This window comes from Somniosus microcephalus, chromosome 22 (genome assembly GCF_052327205.1).
Source record: "Somniosus microcephalus isolate GS21.2 chromosome 22, FLI_Smic_1.0, whole genome shotgun sequence".
NCBI lineage: Eukaryota > Metazoa > Chordata > Chondrichthyes > Squaliformes > Somniosidae > Somniosus > Somniosus microcephalus.
The window spans coordinates 23420748-23442315 of record NC_141008.1 but is presented as its reverse complement, the minus strand read 5'-3'; the positions used below and the strand labels follow the sequence as shown (position 1 = coordinate 23442315).

The window sequence follows — 21568 nt, the reverse complement described above, 5'->3', positions numbered from 1 at the left end:
TACAAAGATATCCTAGGGATTGGCTTGATGACCATGGGATGTGAGGGAGAAATTCTGAAATTTCCTAGCAGATGAGAGTAGTGGGCCAGGAACCATGATGAATCAGATTGCACATGACCTGTAGAAGCTACAAGCTAGATGTTCCCTTTGAGCTTTTATCTCAATCCGTACTTTATGTGGATGATTCCACGATCCTGTGCTGGGAACTACGTTAAATGGGAACATGGGTCAGAGAATCAAGGCTACAATGTTGTCGCCCCATTTCTATCTCAAGCCCCTGTGTATTTTTAAAGGGAGCAAGATAGTGAGGGGAAGAAAGGTTGGCAGCGCTAATAGGTTGCAGGTCCGTTCTGTTGTAGAAAGGTAGCACTATTTTACTGACCCTGATTAGGTTGTATAATCAGTACAGTAAACAGTAATGTGTGGAACACTGTATCTAACTGAGCCTACTGAGTGCTGAAATAACAACAGAAAACACTGGAAAAACTCAGCAGGTCAGGCAGCATCCATGGAGAGAGAAATAGAGTCAACGTTTCAGGTCGAAGACCTTTCGTCAGAACTGGAAAAAAGCAGGAAATGGAAAGCAGGTTTAGGGGCTGGGAAAAGGGGGAGGGGATGAAAGAACAAAAGGGAAGGTCAGTGATAGGATAGAAAGCAGGAGAGATTGAGAGAAATTGAGAGACATTAAGAGATATTCAAGGCGAGAGGAGGTGGTAATGGGACAGGTTAAGGAACAAAGGATGGCTCTAGATGAAGTGTGAATTGTGCTGGCAGAGTGAAGGACAGCTGCCATGTGGGAGGGAAGAAGAAGAAAAAAAGAAAATTTATATATGTGATAGGGGCCGAGGTTGTGATCTGAAATTGTTGAACTCTATGTTGAGTCCAGAGGGCTGTAGAGTGCCTAATCGAAAGATGAGGTGCTGTTCCTCGAGCTTACGCTGAGCTTCCATAGAACAATGCACGGTGGCATAGTGATTAGCACTGTTGCCTCACAGCGCCAGGGACCCGGGTTCGAATCTGGCCTCGGGTGACTGTCTGTGTGGAGTTTGCACATTCTCCCCGTGTTTGCGTGGGTTTCCTCTGGGTGCTCCGGTTTCCTCCCACAGTCCAAAGATGTGCGGGTTAGGTTGATTGGCTATGATAAATTGACCCTTAGTGTTAGGGGGATTAAATACGTGGGGTTACGGGGATAGGGTGGGATATGTGTTGGTGTAGGGGTTACGGGGATCGGGTGGGATATGTGTCGGTGCAGGCTCGATGGGCCGAAATGGCCTCTATCTGCACTGTGGGGTTTCTGTGATTCTGTGAATGCAAGAGGCCGAGGACGGTGAGGTCTGAGTGGGAATGGAGCGGAGAATTAAAGTGACAGGCCACCGGGAGCTCAGGGTCCCCCTTACAGACTGATGAAAGGTCATCGAACTGAAACATTGACTCTGTTTCTCTCTCCATGGATGCTGCCTGGCCTGCTAAGTTTCTCCAGCGTTTTCTGTTGTTATTTCGGATTTCCAACATCCGCAGTATTTTGCTATCGAACTACTGAGTGCTGTGTTGGTGTTAACTAATAAAGTGAATGGAGGGGGGGGGGTCACACTGATCAAGTCTATCCTGCAGTCATTAGTATATTTTTACATACAAGTGTTAATTTTAATGAAGCATTATGTTTAGAAACGCATTTCCAAGAATTCGTAAAATGAGCCAACTTGTAAGTTTTTATACTTCAGCCTATTCCAATCAATCTAAATTTCAGCAGAGAATAATTATACTTCACACACAGCCTGGATTCTATGCTTGGAATTACTGCCAGTGATGTTACCTTGTTTTGTGTTATTCCCTCTTATAAAATAGCAGAGAGCGGAATTTGAGACAAGCGCTTTAAGCGTTCACACTATAACAACACGTTTCCAGATTCTACTTTTTACTTTAAGTGACCTTGCCCAGGTCACCATTGACATGTGAGGCTGGACAGTGGGCAGGATTTTCCTGTTGATTTCCAGTGGTCTAGCGGTAGTAATGGGTCAGGGGGGTTGGAGGGGGCGGGGGGGAAGACCCCAGTACGCTGGATCCCCGTCTATTTCTGAGCTTGACAAATTTTCTGGTGTCACGTCCACCAGAAACACCTGCCCAAATATGGACAGGCTCATTTAGATGAAGCAGTAATGATGGAGTGACGTCATATGTCACATTTTCCATGACTATCGCCTTGGTAACGCCGGGCACCACTTATGCCAGCATTCAACAGATGCCCATTGTTTCTGACAGGCACATCGTCATAGAGAATTTAGATCCAAGTGAGGATCAGGAATTGATTGATATACAATGGATTAGCAGTTCTACCTCAGTAGTATTTGTCACGTCATTGGAGCTAAGATTTTTTATCAGTCTTCGAGGCTGCTTGTCTTGTTAGCTGCAGCCAGTGTCCGATTCTTGTGTCCATTTCTTACTCCTTCCCTCAATACCGAATTCCCAAGCACAGTTGGGAATACTGCTGAAAGCCCACGCAAAAAATTTAACTGAGGCTCCCTCCAGGAAGTTTGCTGGGGTCAGGGCTGGGTCAGTCAGACAGAAAGCCTACCTACCACTCTACCATGCTGGGGAGGAAAATCACAACCTGTGATTCTACAAGTCATGCAACCCTGAGAGGCATCACATCTAAAGAAGGATGTTCTTGCCATGGAAGGAGTGCAGCGAAGATTCACCAGACTGATACCTGGGGTGGCAGGAATGACGTATGAAGAGAGATTGGGTCAATTGGGCTTGTATTCGCTAGAGTTTAGAAGAATGAGAGGGGATCTCATTGAAACTTATAAAATTCTAACAGGACTAGACAGACTAGATGCAGGAAGGATGGTCCCGATGGCGGGGGAGTCCAGAACCAGGGGTCACAGTCTAAGGATAAGGGGTAAGCCATTTAGGACTGAGATGAGGAGGAATTTCTTCACCCAGAGAGTGGTGAACCTGTGGAATTCTCTATCACAGAAGGCCTTTGAGGTCAATTCATTAAATATATTCAAGAAGGAGTCAGATATATTTCTTAAGGCTAAAGAGATCAAGGGATATGGGGAAAAAGCAGGGACAGGGTACTGAATTTCGATGATCAGCCATGATCTCATTAAATGGCAGAACAGGCTCAAGGGGCCGAATGGCCTACTCCTGCTCCTATCTTCTATGTTTCTATGAGCCTGAGCACACTTGCACTTAACAGTTGGGTCATTGGATAGTGAACAAGAGTAGGAATCCTGGTTAATTTTTCCTATTCTGAACCATTCTGGGGGCACTGCTAATTACTAAGCCCTGGCTGAGAGCAGCTACCAGGGACCAAACTCAAGTCTTTCCTAGTCTGTCTATTCAGTTCCAGTGCATTTTACTAACCTAAGCCATGGGTTGGGTGGGGGAGGAGTAGTTGAGACCATTTTAACACCATACAATGGGAATGGATGGCAAGTGATTTGGTTCATTGGAATCCACTCTTCGACCAGGTATCTATTTATCTTGAATCAATAATTGGCATTAGATAAAATTAGTTGTATATACATCACCCTACAAATTACTGCCGCTGACATCAGTGGACAGATGCTTAACGTGTTTGTACGGTACTCATCCATCTGTAATTTTAGTGGAGGCATTAACCCACTTAAAATTACTTGGTAGGCCAATCCAGGTTGACCCTTACACCAGTAGCAGCAAAGGAAGACCTGGAAATGATTGTGCTGATGATCTATTTAAAAATCTGGATGCATAGAAGTTATTTCTAGGTAGCATGAAGCTGTTCATTTCGTAACATCAAAGAGAATGAAGGAGTAAATGGTGCCTCAACATTCTGGAGTATGTTTTCTAACGTGTATCCTCCAATACATCATTACCTACACACAGAGCAAATCACATAATAAGATATAAAAGAAAATTAATTATGTTTCAACAGTCCTTGCAGGCCAAAAAAAAGTATCTACCTGATGACATCAAAATTGCAAAACCATTGTGGGAAATGATTTACAAGAGGCTGTTCCAAAAACTTGTTATACAAACCTATGAAAACAAAGGACGGGAAGAGGCCGGCTGATCCATTGTACTGTTTCCAGTCTGTGGAATTCTCTCAAATGAATGCCTCACCTGCATACCTAATAGGCCACTTTATCACCATTACCAGTTGGCAGCCTCCTCATAAACGCATCACTGACAGCTTCCATTGATGTTCTGGCAGTCCATTCTGTTCATTCTCACTTTGTTTGAAGCTGAAGAGTCAGCTTGTGAACATTCATCAGTTCATGTATTTCAGTGGGTCTGAAATAATTATCTGCGTTATTGTCTTCAAAACTGCGCCCTGGTTTCATTCAGGATTATCAGTTAAAGAACAAAGGGGGAAGTTGGAAGATGTTTTTTGCACACAGAGCTGTTCGAACATGGACTGTTATTGAGGCAGAGACTGCACCATCTTTTAAACGGGAATTGAATAAGTATTTGAAGGGAAAGACTAGATAAGGGAAAGGGCAGAGAAAGCTGCAGTTGAAGAGCTGCCACTGGCACAGATGTAAACGACCTCCTCTGGGCCCTAATTTCTACAGTTCTATAAAGGATATCTATAAACCTATTTTGTCTGGGCGATCGATATATCTGTTGTCAACTCAAGTCAATAATATGGAGTGTGACAGTAATAACTCGCATCCCATTAAGCTTACAAAAAATCAGATTTGTATGTAAATCCCACTGAATCTGACACCTATTTTATAAACCAATTCTGGGAAACTCTCAAACCATAGATTGGCCCAAATCCACCTTAGCTCTTGGTCTGCAACATGAACCAGTTAAAGTCCTGTGCAGAAAATAAATGCTTGGGCTCAGTAGTTGGATGGCATGCACCTAGAAAATGGCCATTGCTGTTTGGGCCCCTTTGCTGTTCTGTAGCTATTTTCCCTGCCTTTCAGCAGCCTTCATTTGTGAAACTTTCTTAAAAAAAAAAATTTTCAACATTTTGAGTCACTTCATCAGCGAATGGTTGTGTGCTAGCCCAGGTAGGTAGGGGAAAACTGTTGTACAGAAGGACAATCTGGTTATGGGAGAGAATTGTACTTATTTAGGTTAGGCCAGAGAACATGCATGGATTCCCCCTTGAGCTGCATGCGACACCATGTAATGTCAAGCAAAGTGCTGGGTTGACATCTTGTATAATAAAAGTGTAAGACTGTGTGCTTGTAGCTGTTGTGTTTGTACCGCTACACACAACTACATAAAATAATAAAGCAGCAGAGACTGAGAGTAACTTCAAGTGATCTTTACTGGTTAACTGGAACTTTGGCACTGACTATACAAATCGATACGCGTCTGTTATATGCGCTCGCAACTAAGGATGTACATCCGCAAAACAAAGTAGTCCCTTCAATGTTGTATACATTACACTTCCTCCCCCTTTAGTTTAATAGTATATTAACGCAAAATTTCTATAATTAACATACAGAGCCTGTCTTTACAGTAACCTTTTTGTTTTCTTAAAAGTAACAAAATTCAAATTCCAACATAACATTTTATTTTGTCAACAGCCCTTTTACAAGTCAAGACTCTGGGGAGGCCTCCTCTGCCTCTCTGGGTAACGTCTCTCCAGACTCTTTTGCTTTGGGGAATGAGACTGTACAGGTACAGGTGCATCAGGTGAGCTATCAGCACAGGTAGAGCTCTCAGCTGTGGATGAGGCTGGTGCTGATGCTAATGAATCAGGAGTGTCTGTTTCCATGTCAGGTGAGTCTAGGTGAGGTATAGGGGTGTTTTCCACCTGAACATCCAGAATTTGGTCCACATGACGTCTCAAAACGTTCTCTCCCACATCCACAGTATACATCAGTGGTCCCTCTCTTGTGGATATTGTCCCTGGTTGCCACTTTTCCGTCCGGAAATCACGAGCAAGAACTGACTGTCCCACACTGAAGCTTCTTGTTGGCTTAGCATTCAAATGTTTGAACTGTTTGTTTTCTACATCACGATGTACATTTGGTTTAAGAAGGTCCATGCGAGATCTCAGGTTCCTGTTCAGAAACATCATCACTGGAGTCTGATTAGTGGCTGCGTGTACTGCGTTCCGATAAGCAAAGAGGAAATTGTCAATCTTGTGTTGCAGTGGTAGATTCTCGCTGTACATTGCTTTGATGGCCTTCTTGAAAGTCTGTACGAATCTTTCTACCAAGCCATTTGTAGCTGGATGGTACGGGCAGATGTGTAGTGCTTGATTCCATTTTTCCTCATGAAACCTTGGAATTCGTCAGAGACAAATTGTCATCCATTGTCTGTGCAGATTTGTTCTGGTAGGCCATTTCTAGCGAACATGGTCCTCAGAACTGAAATGGTCTTTCCAGATGTGGTTAATTTCATTTTAATGGCCTCGGGCCATTTGGAGTGTGCATCGACTGCAATCAAGAACATGGAATCCATGAATGGTCCAGCAAAGTCGATGTGCACACGTTACCATGGTGATGAGGGCCATTCCCATGGATGGAGAGGGGCTTGTGGTGGTGCGTTCTGGACCTTTTGACATCCTGAGCAGCTCTTTGTCAGGTCCTCGATCTGTTTGTCAATTCCCGGCCACCACACGTATCCACGGGCAAGGCTTTTCATCTTTACCGTACCTAAGTGGCCTTCATGCAGTTCATCTAGCACTCGGTTACGAAGCTTGAGAGGAATCACAACTCGTGAGCCGCACATCAGTGTTGCCCGACACACTGATAACTGCTCCCTCCTAGCTGAGAATGCTGGAAACAATAAGTCACCAAGCGCTGGCCATCCCTTCACAGTGATGTCATAAATTTTTGACAATGTAGGGTCATTGCGTGTTTCTCTTTCAATGAGGGAGTTTGTCACTGGTAGCTGCTCAACTATTGTTGTGTGAAATACCTCTGCTGAGTCAACTGTTGTAGTTCTCTCTGAGGTCGGCAGTGGTAAACGTGACAAACCATCGGCGTTGCCATGTTGCTTGGTCCCCTTGTATTCAATGTCATACAGGTGAGCCCCTAGGAAGAGTGACCATCGCTGCAGCCGTTGTGCCGTCATCACTGGAACGCCCTTCCTTGGGTTGAAGATTGAAATGAGAGGCTGGTGGTCAGTTAACAGTGTAAACTGTTGACCATACAAGTAGTGGTTGAATTTCTTGACTCCCCACACAAGGCTGAGGGCCTCTCGGTCAATCTGTGCATAATTGCGTTCAGCTGTAGTCAATGATCTTGAGGCAAAGGCTATTGGTCTTTCTGAGCCGTCTGGGAACTTATGTGACAACACGGCACCAATGCCATGGGGTGAAGCATCACATGCCAGTCGGATAGGTAAGGATGGGTCAAAGTGAACTAGCACCTCTTCTAAAGTAATGAGTCTTTTACTCTCTTGAAAAGCTTGTTCACAGCTGTCACTCCACTTCCATTGTGACCCTGTCTGTAGCAGTGCATTTAGTGGGCGTAACTCTGTGGATAGGTTGGGCAAGAACTTGTGATAGTAGTTCACCAGTCCAAGATATGATCTCAACTGAGACACATTTTCAGGTGTTGGTGCATTAATCACAGCTTCAGTCTTGTCTGGAGACTTCTGTAAACCGTCCTTGTCAATCACATGTCCACAGTATGAGATTTCCTTTTTGAAAAACTCACACTTGTCTCGGTTCGCTCGGAGCCTATACTCCCGTAACCTGATGAGCACCTGTTCGCGGTTGGAAAGGTGGTCATTGTCATTCTTGCCAGTAATGATGATGTCATCAAGATAACACTGAGTACCTGGGATCCCCTGCAGGACTTGGTCCATTGCCCTTTGCCAGATTGCAGGAGCTGATGCTATTCCGAATACCAGTCGATTGTACTGGTAAAGGCCTTTGTGCGTATTTATTGTCAGGTACTTCTTTGATGCATCATCAATTTCCATTTGGAGATAGGCCTGGGCCAAGTCAATCTTTGTGAAGCGTTCCCCTCTTGACAGGGAAGCAAAGATGTCCTCAGTGCGAGGCAATGGGTACTGCACTGTGTGGAGGACTGGGTTAACAGTCACTTTAAAGTCTCCGCAGATGCGCACTTTTCTTGGCTTTCCTGGTTTTGTGCTGGAGGTTTTCTTCATCACTGGAACTATAGGTGTGGCCCATTCACTCCAATCCACCTTGGACAGGACCCCTAACTGCTCCAAGTTCTCCAGCTCTGCTTCTACTGAAGGGCGAATTGCATAAGGCACTGGTCTGGCCTTGTGGAACTTTGGATTTGCCTTCTCCTCAATCTTAATTTTGGCTTTCATGCCCTTAAGTGTTCCTATTCCCTTCTTGAACACTTCCTGAGAGTCAGAGAGTATTTGTGACAGTCTCACAGGAGTGGCGTTGCTGTCCTCCTTTGCTGACACAAACAGTGTTTGGATGGTGTGCCAATCCAACTGTATTTTCCTGAGCCATTCGCGTCCCAGCAATGGTGGTCCTCCATTTTTCAGTACATAGAGGTTCAATTGCGGTATTTTTTTTTCTTTGTATGTCACTGTCACTTTTATTTTACCTTTGGGGCACACTCTTTGTCCTGTGTATGTCTTTAACAGTACTTTAGTTGGCCTTAGCGGTATGTGTGAAAACAGTCGTTTGTAGTCATGTACAGAGATCACTGTTAAAGCTGAGTCTGTGTCCAACTCCATTTTCAGCCTAACTCCTGCCACTTCTGGAGTAATCCATATTATTCTGTGATCCTCTGTCTCTTTCACACTGTGTAGTTTCAGACAAGCCAGATCCTCTTCCTCTGAGTCTGTGTCACTTTTTTTTAAATCTGAACTGTTTCCAGTCACATGGTGTACCTTCTTGTATCTTTCTTTGAAAGGTTTCTTGTTTTCAGTCACTTGATGTACCTTCTTGTTACTCTGTATTGTATCAGTTTTCTGCTTCTTATTTGCTTTGCAGACTCTTTCAATGTGCCCTTGTCTGCCACATTGTCTGCAGTCTTTGTCTTTAAACCAACAGTCGTTGTGGTCATGTGACATTTTGCCACAACGATAACCCTTCTTTTCTTGTTTCAGTGACATTTTATTAGTTGAATATTCCAGGGATTTTTGTTGAATTTCTAAAGCGCCACGTGCTGCTGCTTCCATTGATATTGCGATGCTCAGAGCCTTCTCCAATGTGAGGTCTTTTTCAGACAGGAGCTTCTTTTGTGTGCTTTCATTTTGCATGCCACACACAAATCTGTCCCTCAATGCGTCTGATAAGCCCACTCCAAATTGGCAATGTTCTGATAATTTGCGCAACTTTGCCAAATATTCCGAAATGCTTTCATTTTTGCTCTGGTTCCGTTTATGGAATTTAAATCTTTCAGCTATGAGCAGTGGTTTGGGGCTGAAATGGTCTTGGAGTATGTCCACTATTTGTTTGAATGTTTTGTTTGCTGGCTTTTCAGGGGTTAATAAACTACGTAGCAGCCCATATGTCTTTGCGCCCATAACACTCAGCAAAACAGTGGCTTTCTTTTCTACCTCCACTCCGTTAGCCTCACAGTACAACTCCACTCTTTCAATGTAAGTTGCCCAGTCTTCAATGCTGCTATCAAATGATGCAATAGTGCCAATCATCGCCATTTTTTTTTCCAAACCCGTTTTTCTTTCTTTACTAGTTAGCTAGCGTCATGCAAGTCCTGTGCACTTTTCACTTGACTTACGTATCCCCTGCCTAGCTTAGCAAGCGTGCTCCGTTTTCTCTACCTTCTCGCTCCTTTCTTCCAAATTTTGGTGTCCTCTGGATGCGATGCCAGAATAGGAAGACGTAGGTTCATAATTCTCCTCGCCAATTTGTTGTGTTTGTACCGCTATGCACAACTACATAAAATAATAAAGCAGCAGAGACTGAGAGTAACTTCAAGTGATCTTTACTGGTTAACTGGAACTTCGGCACTGACTATACAAATCGATACGCGTCTGTTATATACGCTCGCAACTAAGGATGTACATCCGCAAAACAAAGTAGTCCCTTCAATGTTGTATACATTACAGTAGCAATGAGCTGCAGTGCTTTGGATCCTGAAGTAGCTTCAAATACAACCTAAGCATTTGATGTAATCCCACCAGATTTGCCATTGCAGTACTTGTAGATCTCTACAACCAACAAATGTAAGAATGATTGTCACTAACTCATGGGTGAATATGATGAAGGAAGGAAGCTTGTCATTTAGTCGAAATCTTTGGGTTGGGCAGGACGAAGGGCCTGAGAAGAAACCATAGCTGCAGCTTAATTGATGTTGTATTTCTTTACAGGAACAACACGCTTTGCTCATAACAGGAGCTCAGATGCAAAAGAACAACAGGGAGGCGCAAATGAACAAACTGATACACAACAAGACCCGTATCATTGTGAGTTTAATTGCACTGGAGATTGGTTACGAGGTTTAGTGCATGATTATTTTGAAGAGATCAGCAATGCACCGTTCCTCTTCGATATAAAATTTAATATGAATGGATAAATTGACCATAAAGGAATTATATCATCAGTTTTATGGGCAGACTTAATCCCGACCTGTCAGCATGTTCTGAAATGTGTTCTTCAAAAACTGTCCTGATGGGAATAGTTGACACTGTAGTCTACACATAAGCATTAGATTTAAGACTTTCTATAGGTAGACCCAGACCTCCTATGACCAGAAAATGATACCCTTGAGCATTCTGTGAATGGGACTTGTGTGCTACAAAATTAAGAAAGACCCTTTTGCCAATTTATTTGGACGTTGCATGGTTTGCCCACCATGTACTCCTGTCCTCTCCAAAAGACAGAAAACAACACATTCAAGACCATATCAATCAGGCTAAAACCAATAAATCAAATGTATTTACAAGACTTATAATTACACATATGCAGAAGTAACACAGCAGGATAATTAACAAGATACTTAACCTATACACTATTTAAAAATGTTTCAACAATAACAAAATGTCCAAAATGTTAAGAGTCCTTTCCAGAATCTTCTAACTGAGTTACTTATAACCATAACGACTGCTTCTGTGCTTCCCAGAATCCCGGCTCACTGCCACAATGGGGAAACCTGCAGTTGTTGGTAAACTGGGAACTGATAAAACATGAAAACCTTTCACTTATTATACCATTCCTAGGAGTTCTTTCCACTAGGGGAAATTATGTTATTAACCAATTTTGCCATTCACTGTGAAGAGTGTGAGTTTCAGCCGTGTAAATTTAATGAGATTTGTGCTTGCTTTTGATACCTCATTTGCATATTAACTACTTTGGTCCCAAGAACAACTCTTAGTAATGATTATGTGCTGAAAGCTTCACAAGCATCCAACATGTCACAGCCAGGACAGAACACCTGATGCAATTTGAAGGAGTGGGCGATTGCAAAGTATTTGTTTATGGGACTGGCCAGATAAACCGCGGAGTCTTTTCTATGTTCCTATTAACATGTAATAGCTTCCTTCTTGACACTGGCTAGCTTGAGGGTCCACACAGAAATGTCTATTTCCCTAGATAATACTTGTGTGCTGTTTTAACTCACTTCACCACCACCCCCCCCCCCCCGCCGCCCCACACACACAAAAGACAAAAAGCATTCCTTTCAGAGAGCAACTAACAGAGTTCATCTTAAATTCACAATACAGTTTCTTAGTTTTCTGTATTTTAATGATAATACTATGGTCATGGGTGGCCCCTCTGATCTTTGTCATCTTGTTCCTCCCAAGCACCAAATACGGTGTCCTATATGCTAATCCTACTGCCCTACGTTCATCTTCTGCTTCAAATATTTATTCAATTTTCCCTTTTATTTTGTCTGTATTTCATCAGAATGAATTTGATGTCTGTAAATTGGTGATTCAGAAAGAATTCCAGGAACTCAGAAGCTTTGTTGATGAAGAAGAGGCCAACTTCATCCAGACCATACAGTTAAAGTGTACCACTGCCGTCGAATCAATTGATGAACAATTGGCAGAGATGTCCAAAACACTAAAGCAGCTTGTAGAAGCTGAAGTTTCATTGAAAAAATTGAGTAATGAAAATCACCTGGATTTCATAAGAGTAAGTACAATGAATTTTCCCCAAATCATGCCTGATTGAGTTGTAGCACTAGCGATATTTAAGCAATAGGAACAGAACTGAAGATAAATAGAGGTCTAGAAAAGAAATAAATAAAAAGGAAATTTAGAAAGAAATATGGAACTATGTTGGACACAGAAGCTGTAGTGGTGTAATATTGGACGTCCAACTAGAAGATCCACCAATTCTAATCCCATCCTTGAATGTCATTCAGCTGCTCAGTGTTGAAGTTTTACCAGTTCTTGTCTGGGTTACTCAAAATTAGAGCACACCATCTTAATGAGCAAGAAATACTATCCAGACCAGACTACTTAGCAGAAGCACCCTCCCCCCCACCCCATTGCCTGATCTTAGTTTGATGGGATCTGTTCAGTTTTCTTACTGCTGAGCATCTAGGAGCTGAAGATTAATAATATTCCAAAAATACAGATTAGCACCTCAATAAAATGAAAGCCTGCATAGGGAACCTGTGATCAACAAACAGTCAACTACAAATCAGGCCACAAGTGAAATGATTACAATTAACACAGCACTAATGAATCAAGCACCTCGTACTTAAAAGAAAGCCATCCGTGGATCCCAAGGGCTCACGGGTAACTGGACGGTGGGTGTGGTACTGAGTCATACAGGTCAGGTTCAATCCCTGGTCTTTGCTGAATTAGCTGATCTTAAAACTGGGACAGAAGAATTCCACAGCGGCCTCAGCTCTCTTGGTTAAGGGTGGGGAAAACATAGCAAGGATTTCCATTCCTGATTGTTATCCAGTGACTGCTGGAATGTGCAGGTGTGTGAGCATCAGGTGAGAGGCTCTGCATGGTTAAATAGTCTACCAACACCTATTATGCAGGCTCATGTGCAGAAACGCCACTTGAGTAGGGTCTTCCTGTTCCTTAGTAAGAGTCAGAACTCTCAAGCGAGGAAGAGAGAACATTTTGAAAATACTGATAGAAACATAGAAATATAGAAGATAGGAGCAGGAGTAGGCCATTCGGCCCATCGAGCCCGCTCTGCCATTTAATGAGATCATGGCTGATCATCCAAATTCAGTACCCTGTCCCTGCTTTCTCCCCATATCTCTTGATCCCTTTAGCCTCAAGAAATATATCCAACTCCTTCTTCAATATATTTAATGATTGTGTGATGACCCACAAACTAGTCAGCAATGTTTGCAGAAGTTCCTCTATAGCCCAGTCTGTGATGCACATCGATAGTCACATGTATTTACACGTCGATTTTTGTCCGTTTTACTTTCTGCGACTTAAGATTTTCTGTTGTTAATGCCATTAATTAATTGGGACTTGGGAGAAATGTGCATGTATGAGGATTTCACCTATGTAAAGAGTGGAGCACTGGCGCTACACTGTGGGAGGGTGGACCACAGGTTTGATCCTGCACACTGCTAACTTTCCTATCTCACCCCTGTTACTATGGGGAAACTGTGAGCTGAGTTGAGGCACCTCCCCACCAGAGGGAGATGGAATCGGACAGGGGGGTGGGGGTTCTCTGCTGGACCAGCTCCTCGTGGCTGATCAGAGCGACATGAGCAGTGGCCAAAGGCAGATCCCCAGCTGCCTTCTTGGACTTTAAGGGAATGTGGAGATAGGATGTAAAATTAAAGATGAATAGAAAAATGATACTTAACATCCCTTTTATTTGTATTTATCTCTTATAAATCTTTTAATTTTATTTTCTATACATTTTGCAGAAGTTCAGTTCGATCGTTTCAAGGTAAGCGTACTCTCCAGTTTCTCGGTCATTTTATTTGGTGTTGATGGAGTGAGATTAAAAAGATTCTTGACTGTATTTTTTCTGCCAAATCCTGGACGCGTTCGTCTTTCCCTGACATCTGTCAAACCTCTCAAAGGCCCAGAGGGAAAAGACAGTGCCTGGTGTAGTACTAAGCCATACAGATCACAAGACATGTTTCCTATCCCAGGCTGCTCAGAGGTGTCTTTGGCACAGCTCAGTTGGGGAGCAAAAAAAAATGAGCAAAGATTCTTACTCCTGATCACTATCTTGTGACCCCTGGAAGAAAGTGTGGCTCTTGGGTGAGGACAGGATGGGGATCGGGTGTATGACCCCCCCCACAGTCAAACAGGCTGATGACACTCGGACTAATAATGAAGCTCCCACACAGTGCTGTGATAATGGCACTGTTCAGATACTGCACAAATGAGGTAACTTTGCCCAATAACGTCTTTGATTTTTTTTGGGGGGGAGAGACCTGAGGCTGGAAGTTTGGGCACCAGCGATGTGCTGCTGTTTGGTCGTGAAGCATTTGCAGTTTCCTGTCCTCACCCAAGAGCCACACTTCCTCCCAGGGGTCACAAGATAGTGATCAGGAGTAAGAATCTTTGCTCATTTTTTTTTTGCTCCCCAACTGAGCTGTGCCAAAGACACCTCTCAGCAGCCTGGGATAGGAAACACGCCTTCTGATCTGTATGGCTTAGTACTACACCAGGCACTGTTTCACCTGCTGGCAAATGGGAAGGAAATTGATGGCTGGGTTGGGAGGGGAAACAGTGCAGGAGGCGAGGGAAGAAGACCACCTGTTTTTTTAAAGATAGTCTTTTCTAAATTTGGGGCCTCCCTCTCAGTGCCCATTCTGACTGGGTGAATGGCGTGCTGCTCAGGTGCCTCAGGCCCATTATGGAGAGGCTTCCTAATTTAAATGTTTTGCGGAGGGCTAATGAGCCTTAAGCACCGCTTATGTGAAGACTCTCTCTGTGCGGGCCATCTGCATTGGCACACTGCAGGTCTATGCACTCAATTATCTCCAGGGTGTCCGTAATAGTATTATCAGCCCTTCACTGTCCAGACTCGCACATGAACAATCATCACTTGGTTGAATTGACTGCTGGAGCTAATAATACCCTAAGCTAATAAATAGTCAGTGGCTTTGGGGAAGATATTCATTACTGGGATATTGACTCAATTTTTTGTAAAGCTCTCATCATCAAAGGAAAATGTAAGCAGGTCGGTGCCCTGCCCCCAGCCCCGATTATAAGGTAATGGGTTCTGTAAACGCTCCAAATTTATTGATGAAACTCTTTACATCAAGTAAAACAAGTGTCTCCTTATTTTCAGTCTTTCATTTCCTTCATTAGTGGTGGTTTTGATGACTCCCTGTCCTCTTCCCATGCCAGACGAGTATTCTTCGTTGGATACACCAATCAGTTTGAAAGTTTTAGATTAAAGATCCCCTTTCCACATCCATCTGAGCATTTTCTTCATTACCTGTATTTTAAAACCTGAAATATTCCTAATGAGACTAGAGTCCTAGGAGTTGGGGATAGTCAGGCAACTGGGGGTCATTTTAACCGAACCCGCCCAGTGGGAACTGACGCACTCCATGGAAAGTAAAATCGAGCGGCTGATCTGATCGCCTCAGTTTCCCACTGGGAGGGTTAAGTTAAAACTATCCCTCCTGTTTCAACACAATGGGGGGAATTTTAACCCCCAAAAAACGGGTGGGTTGGGGTCGGGTGGGAGGTTCAAATGTTAAAAAACTGAATCCCGAGCAGAACCCGCCCACTTCCGGTTTTAACGGAGGCGGGTCGACCATTTATATATTATAATGAGGCTGGCGTGCCTCGGATTTAACCAGCATTTCAAATTTAACTGTGCCTGGTCGGGTTTCGCAGGCCTCAGGGAACCCGCCAGCTAAAGAAAGGCCCCAACCCCAGCACCCACCCCCCCCCCCCCCCCCCCTGATCCCCCTCCAATCACCTTCCCAGACTCCCCCCACCCAATCTTCTCTCCCTACCCCTGATATCCCGATGCTCCGGAGTCTGATCTTCTCTCCCTACCCCTGATCCCCTGATATCCCGATGCTCCGGAGTCCGATCTTCTCTCCCTGCCCCTGATATCCCGATGCTCCGGAGTCCGATCTTCTCTCCCTACCCCCACCGATGCTCCAGAGACTGAATCTGATGTTCTCTTCCCTCCCTCCCCCTCGATGCCCCGAAGTCCGATGTTCTCTCCCTTCCCCCGATGCTCCGGCACCAATTTTCTCTCCCTCCCTCTGCCCTGATCCTCCGCCGACAGCCCGATCCCTCCCCCCTCTCTGCAGCCAGTGCTGCAGGCCTCTCCATCTGGCTGGCTGCAGGTGGGAAACAGAGGTTTGAAATGCAAACCTGTTCTCCTGGGTTTCCCCCACCGCTTCCTAGCTGCCCCCATGCTCCCAACCCACCTCCCGATTCAAATTACGGTCAATGTCCTAACATTTTTTTCTTCAATTGTTAAGATTGAAATAGGTACTTCATTAAGGTGAAAATCATTAGTATGAGAAACTACTAAATAAGATCAGGTGCTAATTTAAGAAAGGTGACCGCTAGATAGGGGACAGCATCAAAGTAGGTTTGGCGATTGGGAGAATTTATTTGCCTTAGTACAAAAGCTAATGTGTGTGGGTGCTGGATTCTTCACTGATTAGACGAGTCTCTTTATAAGCAGCCTAATTCTGTTGTGCAAAACTACAGATGATTCTTATCACAGCCTCAATGTTTACAAAAGTCATTACCCAACGCAGAATGAGTGTTACTAATGCACTCCAACTAAGCCAAGAACAAATAGTTTCTCACACAAATAAGCTTACTGCATCAGCCAATAGTAGTATGTACACAGTAAAAGGCACTTATTATTTCTGGTGCAGTGACTTTGCTCATATGACTATGGACTGTTTTCACTTCCAAATGCAACTATGACGATCTAAAATATGTACAGGAGGCCAAGTCCCTTTTGGCATTGTATACAGAAGCAAAGAAGCGATGTGGAATTTGGACATTGGTTTGGGCACATTTAGAGTAGTTCTGAGCACCACGTTATAGGAAGGATTTCAGAGCTATAGGAAAGGTGCAGGGAAGATTCACGAGTGGTCATACCTTGATAATTTAGGACATTTTTCACTGGAACAGAGAAGATTCAAAGGGATCTTCAAAATTCTAAAAGAATTTGAGAGGGCAAATAATGAATGAATGTTACCACTTGTTGGAGAATAGGATTAGATTATCACTAGAAGACTGAAAGGGAAAGTTAGAAGAAAGGTTTAACACTAGGGGGTTAACACAACATGGAATGCTTGACCATGAATTGAGGCAAACTATAGCATCAATTAAAATGGAATTGGATATGTATTTGATGAGAGAATATAATAGGATGTGGAGAAAGGGCAGGTAAATGGGATTAGAGTACATAGATCCAGCATCGGTGCAAGATGGAGCATTTGGAGCCTCCTTTAAAAAAAAAGCAGCCATCAAGGTGAGAAATGTTAATTGTGGCGAATGAAACATTTCAGGTACTCATTGTCAGGATCAAAGACTTCTCGGTTAGGTATAACTCTGCGAGGTGCAGAATACAGTTCTGTCCAGTTTTCTGCAACAATGTGCCTCATCTCCTACCTCAGAACAGCACCCTCTACTGCACCAGTGCTCTCATTATATCCCTTTCCAACAACAACAAGTCCATCTGAGCGACATTGCCATTTACTGTTGAATTGGAGATTTGTGTTGTCAGCCCATGCCCATTGTGAACTGTACAGAGACTGCCCAAACTCATTTTGTATAGCACCTTGCAGCCAGAGGAGATTACCATTTCATCATCCTTGGGCTGGATTTGAACCTAGGTCCCAGAAGTTAAAGGTCAGTGTCTAAACACTGCCCAGTTCCCCAAAATTTCTATATGTATTCTACCTAACTTATTCACCTTTTAATATAAGAGCATGAACATGTGCTTGGTAACCAAAGGTCACAGATTTAAGGTAATTGGGGAAAAAAATCCAGGGGGGAATGAGGAGAAACATTTTTATGCAGCGAGTTGTTATGATGTCTGAAAAGGTGGTGGAAGCAGGTTAAATAGTAACTTTCAAAAGGGAATTGGATATATACTTGAAAAGCAAAAATTTGCAGGTCTATGGGGGAAAAGCAGGAGAGTGGGGCTAATTGGATAGCTTTTTCAAAGAGCCGGCACAGGCACCATGGGCCGAATGGCTGCCTTCTGTGCTGTCTGATTCTATGATTATTGAACTTGTACATCTCTTTGTACTTTAAAATTTTGCAGAGCGTGATTGACATGAACCAGTCATTCATGAAAGAAAGACTTATGAAATAATACTGAGCGGCCTACGGGTGGCGCTGTCCAGGGAGAGTATAAATACTTGGGCACAGGCCCAGCTTGAGCAGGACATTCTTAACAGGAACTAGTGAAGGACACAACTAGACCTCCATGTTGTAAAACAGTTGATTAAAGCCTTGTTTAACGCTTAGACCAAGTGCCTAGTAGTGTTCTTACGTCAGTGATCTCTTTTTCCTGATGGGGGTAATTTTAACTTTTGCAGATAATGTAAAATGGACGATATCGGATCATTAGCTCATTATATGCCTCTCCTGATTTACCATTCCATTGACAATTGGCTCTTCATAGTATCATGGGATTCAGATGAATGCGAAGATAGAATTACATCAATATTACAATACGGAAACAGGCCATTTGGCCCCACCAGTTCACGTTGGGAAGATATAGCCTTGGCTTAATGCCGCCTCTGTAAGATGGCACCTCTGACAATGCAGCACTTCCTCCGTATTCCACTGAAGTGTCAGCCTTGATTATGTGCTCAATCAAGTCCTTGAATGTACCCACAGTCTTCTGACTTCTGAATAAGTGCTACGTAGTGCAGAATTATTGGTCATTTTCTGCTGTGCTAATGGAAGCAACAACAACTTGCATTTCTGCAGCACTCATTTGTGAAGTCCCAGGGCAATCTCTCCTATTACGCATAGATACCTCATAGCACTTTACAGGCTGAGTGGCCCCTGATCAGGTAGAAACAGAGTGGGAGGGGGTGGGGGTGGAGGAAAACAGGAAGAGGGTCAAGATGGGGAAGAAGCACTGTTGAAGAGGAGAATCTTAAAGGAGATTTTTTGAAGGAAGGGAGGGAAAGTGGCACTTGGAACTGGATTGAACCTGGCGAATCTCGTTTCATGTAGGACTCTCACAGCCAGCAGAAAGAGAAGTTTCATCCCTTTAACCTGGCCTTTAAAGCAAGATCCCAGGGAGTGAAAGGAGTGGGCTAACTCACTCTGCTACTCAGTCCTCTCAAACTATCTCCATTTTTGTTAACCAAACATTTGCTCTCCTTTAGTTTACTCACTCCTGTAGTTTGCTTACTTTGGCAGCATCTTGGTTGTTAGGGGACTCTATATATTTTGCAGACTAAAGGGGAAAAAATAAGTTAGAAGCTAAAAAAAAGTTTTGAGTGGTAGTGAATGTGGAATGTTTACATTTACACTTTTTTGAAGATGTGGCTTAGCAGTCAAGAGTCAGTAGTAGTCTAGACTCTGGCTACCAGATTTTTGGGTCAGTCAGTAGTAGCCTAGACTCTAGGTACAAATTTAAGCACATTGAGCTGCTTGAGCAGGTCAAACTGCAATGAAAAGACTGGAAGACCTGTACGACATTAATAGACTCCTTCAAGTTTCCATTGCTGAATCTGGAAGGAGTGAAAAGGAAAAATATATAAAACTAAATTTAAAATGGGGAACTCTATTCACTGTCATCATTCATGACGTCAGGGGGGTAGAACTTCATGATGTCACAGGAGGACTGGGTCTATATAAAGTGCTTACATACTGGCACCACCCAGCATTGCTAAAGCATTATGCAAAGCAAAAAGAGACTAATAGACATGAAGGGTATCTCCCTTTGTTACATTTAGGATTACAAGGCAATTCAGCAGAATGTACTTCCCCTTTAATGCAGATGCTACCTTGTTCACTGACAGTAGATCCACTGCATCAACCAGCTGTCGTCTGTTCAGAAAAGCATGAAGCCTCACAAGCTGATACTAGTGTGTATGGTTTGAGTGTTTAATGCATTTATGATTCTTTTAGGTGTGAACAGATGCCACAGCCAGAGTTAGACAAAACCTTCAGCGCCATCTCCTTCAAACCTGGCTTTAGACATGATGATATCAAACTGACAGTCTGGAAAAAACTGCAGAAGAGGATTTTACCAGGTGGGTTCGAATAGTGAGCCCATTATCAAATGGGATCCAGTTGAGGGATCATGTTACCAGGAGAGATTGAGTCAAGGAATTGTGTTTAACAGTTAAGAGCGAATAAAGAGATTGTTACCAGGTATGTTTGGTGCTTAGTTACAAATATAATTTATAGATTCATTTATTTATCAGAAAATCTATTTTTGTTTAATTCATGAACACCATTATCTTCAGAATGGAATAGAAGGATATTGTGATAGGGTGAGATGAAATAAGGTGGGAGGAGGCTCGTGTGGAGCATAAACACTGACATAGACCTGTTGGGCTGAATGACCTGTTTCTGTGCTGTAAATATTGTGTAATATGTAAGTCACACACCACTCTGACTTGCACGTATAGGGAGTAATTTTGACTTTGTGCGATAGTGTAAAACGGGTGATAACAAGTTGACAGCCCATTTTCTATCTCTCCCATTTTTATTTCCACAATGGAAATATTCTAGTGTTGTTCCCTTATCATCACTGTGCCAAAATCCTCGAATTTCACACCTAAAACCATTGTCGAAACACCATCAGCAGCACGATTGCAGCAGTTCAAGGAGAAGGCCCACCACCACCTTCTCCGGGATAAAAAGAAAAAGAAAAGAAAGATTTGCATTTCTATAGCGCCTTTCACGACCACCGGATGTCTCAAAGCGCTTTACAGCCAGTGAAGTACTTTTGAAGTGGAGTCACTGTTGTAATGGGGAATAACTATGGCCTTGCCAGTGTCGCCCACATCTATAAACAAATGAGAGAAACACAACACGTGTAGTGGTCTATATCTACATGGGCGTGTGTTTTAGCAGTCAACTGCCTTCCTTCTCTGGGTCACAACAACACGTTTCGAGTAAGCACGAAACACTCGCAGTGGAGTATACGGTGATCAGCCTAACTATATACAGAGAGTGGCTTTTCGGTTTCTCTATCTTTCGAGGCCTCTGAATTACTATTGAAAACCAGGCTCCTTTATACTGTACATCATATTTTGGCTACATCAAAGGAAAATGTCATAGATAAGACTGCATGACGTATCTACTCCCAAATCCTTTGAAGACAGACTATTCATGTAAACACTTGTAGTTTTTTACCCCAAAACTACTTCCCCTAAACAAGACTTCCTGAACGAACTGTTATTAACAACTTTGAAGAAAAAGCTTTATCAACTGTTATTTTTCTATACGGCAGCTAATGGTTTCTCCACCTATGTTTTATTACCCTAGCTCCTAAAGTTAAACCTTAACCACTCATGCCTGACGTCATTACCGTCAAGTATTTCCTTACACAAACACTTTTCATATCCGAAGACAAGCTATGCATTGCTTTCACGACACTTCAAAGACATCCTGTTTATATTGGAAAGCCTGTTGCTCCAAGATACAAAGAACTTCGACTGTTAACCCTGAATTCCCCAAGATATCCAACATACATCACTCCAGGATGTCCAACAGTGCGCAGTGCTGCTTCAAGTTTCAGAAAAAATCAAAGCACCAAATGTGCCTGGCCTATATAACTTTGGTCACC

The 21568-nt window shown here is 43.2% G+C and overlaps 1 protein-coding gene across 1 annotated transcript in view; it reads left to right on the top strand.

Moving 5' to 3' along the window:
• Positions 1-21568, top strand: part of LOC147102109 (E3 ubiquitin-protein ligase TRIM50-like) — a 44877-nt gene that overhangs the window by 14838 nt on the left and 8471 nt on the right. The window contains exons 2-5 of the mRNA XM_085964326.1: positions 10228-10323; positions 11765-11995; positions 13719-13741; positions 19900-20024. Coding sequence (XP_085820452.1) covers positions 10228-10323; positions 11765-11995; positions 13719-13741; positions 19900-20024 — 475 coding nt within the window. The remainder of the gene's footprint in view (positions 1-10227; positions 10324-11764; positions 11996-13718; positions 13742-19899; positions 20025-21568) is intronic.